The sequence below is a fragment of the Morone saxatilis genome, unplaced genomic scaffold, assembly GCF_004916995.1.
Source record: "Morone saxatilis isolate NCDOM2014 unplaced genomic scaffold, NCSU_SB_2.0 Contig11, whole genome shotgun sequence".
NCBI lineage: Eukaryota > Metazoa > Chordata > Actinopteri > Moronidae > Morone > Morone saxatilis.
In genome coordinates, this window is record NW_023339663.1 from 11,170,010 (window position 1) to 11,177,411 (window position 7,402).

Sequence of the window (7,402 nt, forward strand, 5' to 3'; positions counted from 1 at the left end):
TTGAGCGTTTGAATCCCTGACCCGTTAACTGTCTTGAATTTCCCTCGGGATAAATAAAGTATCTATCTATCTATCTATCTATCTATCTATCTATCTATCTATCTATCTATCTATCTATCTATCTATCTTATCTATCTCTTGAGCTGTATTAATTCTTTGCATTGGTCTATGCAAAGATGGTGTTACTGTTGATTAAAATTGAGGACTGATTTTGTTTTGCAATGACACACATTTTATGATGATGTTCTTTTTGTCCAAGTTGTCTTGCTTCACAATCTTGTTTTCTCGTTATCAAACGTAATGGCATTATGAATTCTAACGCTAACTTTGCAACGTCCTCCCTGTCTCTCTCACTACAGATATTAAACACAGGAGGATCCCCATCCTGTTCTTTGTAACAAGATGGATGTCCGAGATTTCTGTCTTCAGTCAAGGTCTCAAGTGCTCTGTTTGGAGAACATCAAAGACAAACCCTGGCACATCTGGTATAAACATACATGACACTTATTTACTTACTGTACCTAGTATGCTGTATGCTAACGCAATTGGGTCAACTTTGGTCGTTTTAAAGTGCTCAACAAATAAAGTTGGATTGGATTAACTTATATCATTAAGAAACATTAACCCATTTTTAATGTTAGATAGCGTTAAGAGAAGACGTTTGTGTTCATTCACAATACAGAGCAACGGGTCACTGCAGCCATTAACAAACAGCTTTATCTCGACGACTTTTATTCGCTAACCGTAGCTTAAGCCAACATGCTTAGTGGGCTCTTACCGGACTGTAACGTAATTAACATTCGCTAACCGCTATTTAATCTCTTTTTCTTACTGCTGCTAACGTTCAGCTAAGAGACGTAATCGTTACTTCAGCTTGCCGAGGTTTACATGGACGGTGTCTAACGCGAGACAGCCCTTCTCCTTCACATCGCCAATTTTACATAACAGCAAAACACACACACAGATAACTTATATAATAGCGTGAACATTATGTGAACTTAGCCTTGCTGTTGACGCTAACAGCTAACACGCTAGCCGGTGACGATATTACCATTTAAGTTACCCTTCTGTTTTGTAGAGTCGGATTTTACCTGTAATTTAGCCTTCGGGTCTTGCTTCCAGGATGCACTTAACGCCCCCTTAAGCTAGCTCATTAAATAAGCAACGTTTCATTCATTTCTCTCCCACTGTCTCATGCAGCCTAGCTAACAGAAAACTCTCTGAGTTATTTACACTGTTGCTGGGAAACCAGTGTGCTGCTGACTCCTTTCTGCCCCCTACAGGCCAAACAAGGCTGACTCCTGTCTGATACTGTGGGCCTGCAAAAGCAATGGGGTTGTCATGTTTTGGTAAATGTTAACTTTAGTGTTGGAGTCAGAAACATCCATTTAAGAATCCTGATTTGTGCACTGTCACAGTAATGGGATGCATAAAATGTATTCGTACAAATGTTATTGCACACCGGGGGAAAAGCCCCATTCACAAGAGAATGAATAATTAAATCTATGAAATGAAAAAAACAACAAACAGATTGATGATAAAAACAAAAGGAATAAAAAAGAAAACAACTTTTCTTAGGCTTATGCCGTGGAAATGTTTATGTTAAGTATAACTTTACTTAATTTATTCTTTACTCAATAAGTATGTGCCACATATTTTGCCATTGTCATTGGCTCTTGGCCGTTCATCTATCACCCGTTTGACAAACTCACCTGACAATTCTTCATGTCCAGAAAACGTGTCAGTCTCTTGAGTGACAATTAAGAGGACACATGCATGTGTGTGTGGTTGAGAGAGAACACATGCATCCATGGATACCTGTGTGTGTGTGTGTTAGTGTGAATGAGCAATTAACAGCTTGCTTTGAAGAGATATGTTTGGGCCTGGCTGGGTTAAAGTCTGAGAGAAAACGAAGTATTAAAATAGGGTTGTTTATTAAGGAACAAACATACTGAATAAAACTTACAACTTTCACAAGACTTTTTGTACAAGACATACTGCATTATCATGAGGATAGAACGTATATTTCTATAAAATCTTTTGACATTCAGCGGTCTTCAGTTCAAAAAACATGATTGTATTTACCATTCTGTCAATCTTTATTTCTGGTGAATTGTTACATTAACCAGCTGGAAAGGTTGTTGTTCAAATCACATACTGTACCATACCATACCTTATCCTATTCACATCCTCTCTGGTCATGAGGTAACAAGACTTGAGACCATTCTAAGTCAATACAAACCATTGGATTGTCACTTGGAAAGAGAAGAGGTATTGGTGAACACTTGAATAGACACTGGAGAAAAGAAGTCCTAAATTCAAGTGAATGCTAGTATTTGCTGAGATAACAAAGAGACCGCATTTGGCCAACGCTGACAGAGGTTGGTTGTTGTGGAGGCTGTATTGATAATGATCCATAAGATGACGAGTGTGTATTAACCAGACCCACATGTGGTCTAGCAGCCGACGGCTCTCATACGAGCAGTGTGTGGTACCATCTACACCCAACAGTCTGGTGTTTGTGCAATTAGTTGAATGATGATGCCAAAGAACTCTGGTTTGTTTCCAGCTCAGTATGCACATACAGTCTGTCTTTGTGCAATGGTCTCACACTTGAAAGCCACTCTGTTGGATGTGGTGAAGCTGCAGGCGAAGTGACTGTATGCTGCTTATGATTCTCCTCTGGTGACCAATCAAACAGATCCCGATACGCCTGATGTCACTGAAAGGGGAGAAAACAAACACCATAACATGCAATATAGAGGTTCATGTCACTAACCTGCAACAAGAACACTTGGAAAACTTGTTAATATGAACTTTAACCATATTTAGCATAGCAGCATACTGTAATACTACCAGTCGTAATATAGTTAATTTCAGACTGTCAGAGGATATGTCCGAAAAATTAGACTGATATATCTGCAGCTTAATGATGATACAGTGATTAAAACAGGGCACATATAATATATCATTAATGAGGCTGCCTTTCAAAGCAGGTCTACACCATACTACTTATAAAATGATTTGCCGAGACCCAACAATTCTCACCATGAGCTGGACAAATATTTCCTTGACAATCTTAATAATGGATTTTATAAAAAAATTTCTGTTCTTTTGATGCTGCTTGGTTTCATTTTGGTGTGGTTTTAGATACTGTAGCTGCTCTCTCCGTGGTTTCTCTTCACTCACTCTATACTCATGGTTGAAATGGAATCCAGTGTTGTGTATCCTGCTGCCAGGAAGTTGTTCTTATACTGGCTCATCTTGATGGAGTCGAGCCAGTCACCAATAGAGATGAAAAGAGGGTAGTCTGGCATGTCCTCTGGCGAGTCAGGGAAACTGAGATGAGAAACAGAAAGATAAGGAATACAAAAAGACATGTTAGCATATCATTGAGCTGAATAGCAATTATTCTTTGAGTAACCATGCCAGTGGCTCAGAACAACATTATTACCAATAATTTTTCAACACATAGCTAAACTTCCCTTTTAAAAAATGGTATAAAAATGAACTTGTGGATGAACAATCAAGGAATCTAGGAAAAACTATGGTGGCCACGAAATTCACAAAAACGCAAAAGGGCTAGAGGCAGTGCTTGGGTTGTTCGTTCTAGGCTACTGTAGAAACATGGTGGTTCTACATGGTGGGCCCCATGGAAGGCAAACCGGGCGTCTGTAGTTAAAAGTGGCTTATTCTAAGATAAACACAACCATTCATATATTTAGGTGATTATACACTAATGAAAACATACCTTTTTCAACATCTGGACCTTTAAGTCTGTCCAATATGATTATCATACCCTACTGATATTGAAAGCAATAGCTGTTTGTAAGGAGGGAAAACAATAAAATTGTACAGTATTCTTTAGATAGTAATGTGAAGTTTTCACAATGTGTGGTTAGTGGACTAAAACATGCAAGGCCACCAGTATGGTCCTTTCACACAGTGTCTGTATGAACTGATACTTTACCTCTCCACATCATTCACTAGAGTGAGCAGACTACTGGGATTGATTATGAGTTTGTCCAGGAAAGAGAGCACATTGTTGAAGCGTGGGCGCTGGCTGGACTCCTTCTGCCAGCAGTGCAACATCAACTGGTGCAGTGTCACGGGGCAGCCCATTGGTGCTGGTAGACGGTAGCCTTCTTCAATTGATAAAATGACCTGAGATGACCATCAACAAGTTAAATACGAATGGCAAATACAAATTTGTATTGCTTTTGTGTTTATCATGCTTTAGTGGTTAATGTAACCAGCAGCTTACATCTTGATTGGACATCTCCCAGTAGGGCCTCTCACCATATGACATCACTTCCCACATGACAATGCCGTAGCTCCAAACATCACTAGCTGAGGAAAATTTTCCATAAGCAATAGCCTCTGGTGCTGTCCAGCGTATTGGTATCTTTCCTCCCTGACATAAAACATAGAGATATTAAACATTTCTCACTGCAACCACATTCATATTGTAATATCCCGCAGTAACGGTTGGATCCACACTTACGGTAGCAGTGTATGCTGCGTCACTGTCATCCTCAAGGATTCTGGACATACCAAAATCAGACACCTTACACACCAAGTTCTCATCCACCAAGATGTTGCGAGCGGCTAGGTCTCTGTGAACATAACCCATATCTGACAGGTAGGTCATGCCTACCGCAATGCCACGCATCATGCCAACCAGCTGGAGCACTGTAAACTGACCATCACGTGTCTGGAGTGGTTGTGAGACAGAGAGAGGACAAATATGATGCATGGAAGATATTTTTTATTCAGGAAACAGGTGCACATTTGTGAACATGTATCTCTCTCACCCGGAGGAAGGAATCAAGCGCTCCATTTTCCATGTACTCAACCACTATCATTACTGGTCTGCCTAAGGAAAAGGTAAAATGCATGATCTGAGTGATGAACAGAGAGAAGAGACTGAAGGAAAGAATTTAATGAAAACATATATGGAGCTTACTCTTGGTGACCACTCCCTCCAGCCTGATGATGTTGGGGTTGTTAAACTGTCCCATGATTGAAGCCTCACGCAAGAAGTCTCGCCTCTGTTGTTCCACATAGCCACCTTTAAGTGTCTTTATTGCCACAGCGATGTCCATCCTCCCAGGTATATGCAACCGACCACTACAGACTTCTCCAAATTCACCTGTCAAAACAACACAACACAAAAAAATGTTTATTATCTCTCATATATTGACTTGGATAAGACTTATTCCAAGTGGTATATCACTGCTGCCAGTTTAATTTATCATTATGTTTCCTGTTCTTAGTGTAAGTATACATTTATGTTTTTGATAATAAAAAAAAACATCAGGTGAAATAAATATTGTGAGTCAGACAGTTGGATAATCAATTAAACCTGAAGTTGAAAAAAAAAAGATAAATGTGGAAATGATGTGACACTATACGGCAGTTGCATTGCATTTCAAACATCTGTAAGTACACACTGCTCCCACCAGATGGAGCTAGTGTTACAGAAACTAGACAAATGAGATGCAAGTAGTCATGGGCTAAATAGCAGACACAATCTGTTCAAATTAATGAACCATTTAACATCCTTACTCATAGTCGGTAGCACTGGCTTTGCTTCTCTAAGGTACAATACAATAAATTACTTTAAAACCAGCTTTCTAAAAGTGGCTATAAACATTTTAAACATAAGATTTATGAGGTTTAACATCTCTTATAAAATAAAAATGTTACTCAACATAAAATGTGATCACAGATGCTAGACAACCGTATAGTGTCACAGGGACATTTTTACAATATGCCTGTGTAATCCAAAATGTGAATTTAAGAAATAATGCCCATATTAAGATAATGGCACAAACTTGATGTCCTCTATCTACTTTCCAGTCATGATTTATTAGAATTTATGTATTCATCTTGCACACAGGTGACACCTGTGCTGTTCCAATACAGATATCACATGTATAGTACGACTTAATGCTTGTGTACATTTGTGTACGTACAGTATTGTGTATCCTTTTACCTGCACCAATCACCCTCTCGATGCAGATGTATGAGGGGTCTATCTCTTTGGCAAATTCCTCCACAGCCTGAGTGGGGTCTTCATACGTGTCAGGATCCACATAGGTCTTTATTCCAGAAAATGGGACTGGAAGAGAAGAAACACAACATACAGTATGTAATATACAATATTATCTGTTGGAATATACAACTCTGACATACAGTTGCATAGCAGCAATATTCAGGATAGAAGAAACAGGGCAAATACAGAAACAGACACTGACAAACACTGATACACATCTCAAACACGCTGATAACCTGCAGAACTTTCCATTGCGAACACTGGTGGATTTACAGATTCTTGTTGGCACTGTTAGTTCTTCTTACAGTATAATTGAAACATGGTACACTTGCGTTATTAGCTATTCACAGAAGATTTAGATCATATTTCTACGTTAAAGATGATTTTACATAAATAAATATTAATGATTTATGTAGAAAATAAGGCCTTACATTTTACTTTACAACATGTATTAAATGCTCACGTTTTTTGTGTGTTTTGTGAACCAATGTCTTAATTTATTAAACATGCAAAATTAAACTTTCATTCTAAAGTTTTGCATAAAGATGCTAGCTTTGGACTACAGCCCTGCAGTAAATTCTGATATATGGAACCATATAATGCAAACTTTTAGTCGTGACTGGGCCAGAGAAGTTGATTCTTGTTTCAACTATATGAGGCTATAATTAATCCTATATTTGCTTCTATTATACTGTAAGATGTTATTTTGGCAAGGGAAAAGGGCAAAAAAGAAAAAAGAGCTCAGAAAACGCCGCAGAGCATCGTATAAAGACATTGCAGGCAGCCAAACTTCAGCATCCTCCTCTCTGGCTGAGGTTGGGGACGTTGCTGCAGTAAGCACTGTGCACGGTGAGTGGCACAAATGATAAGTTGAAGCAGCCCCTGGTACACCTCGAGCAGATGAGCTGGGGACTAAATGTACTTTATAGCTGTGTCAGCTCATATTGTAGAAGGTTGAAGGCTTCGTCTGAGATAGATTCCAGTTTTGGAGTCTACACTCTACCTGTGTCTCCAGGGTGTCTAAGCTCAGTTCCATAATAGAACAAACCTTTTTTACCAGTTTGTTGAGCCTGCTGGCATTCCCTGCCTGGGTGATACCTCCACAGCAGACAACAGCAAAGAACAAACAACAAGAAAAGACTGTGGGCAAGGATTATAAGTATTGAAATACATTTCATAATATTTTAAGAGAAAGTTCCTAAATTCATGTTTGCATCTGCAAAAATATTATCATTCTTTGTCATGTGCTGTAAGTAAAACTATACTCTGATGATATGCAAAGTTAAAATAACAAAAAAGTATGACTAGATAATTCTGCTAACTTACAGTGGTGTGAAAAAGTGT

General features: G+C 38.7%; 2 protein-coding genes across 2 annotated transcripts in view; both read right to left on the reverse strand.

Annotated features, from left to right (window-relative positions):
- The window catches only part of arl6 (ADP-ribosylation factor-like 6), a gene marked incomplete in the record, with an annotated part of 5,095 nt that extends 3,858 nt beyond the window's left edge, over positions 1-1,237 (reverse strand). The window contains 1 exon segment of the mRNA XM_035682097.1: positions 1,092-1,237.
- A 720-nt stretch (positions 1,238-1,957) lies between these two features.
- LOC118321289 (ephrin type-A receptor 6-like) overlaps positions 1,958-7,402 on the reverse strand; it is a 51,769-nt gene continuing 46,324 nt past the window's right edge. Inside the window, exons 13-20 of the mRNA XM_035652558.1 lie at positions 5,999-6,124; positions 4,967-5,152; positions 4,815-4,876; positions 4,505-4,714; positions 4,265-4,414; positions 3,971-4,164; positions 3,190-3,339; positions 1,958-2,722 (exon numbers count right to left, since the gene is read on the reverse strand). Coding sequence (XP_035508451.1) covers positions 2,608-2,722; positions 3,190-3,339; positions 3,971-4,164; positions 4,265-4,414; positions 4,505-4,714; positions 4,815-4,876; positions 4,967-5,152; positions 5,999-6,124 — 1,193 coding nt within the window. The 3' untranslated portion in view covers positions 1,958-2,607. The remainder of the gene's footprint in view (positions 2,723-3,189; positions 3,340-3,970; positions 4,165-4,264; positions 4,415-4,504; positions 4,715-4,814; positions 4,877-4,966; positions 5,153-5,998; positions 6,125-7,402) is intronic.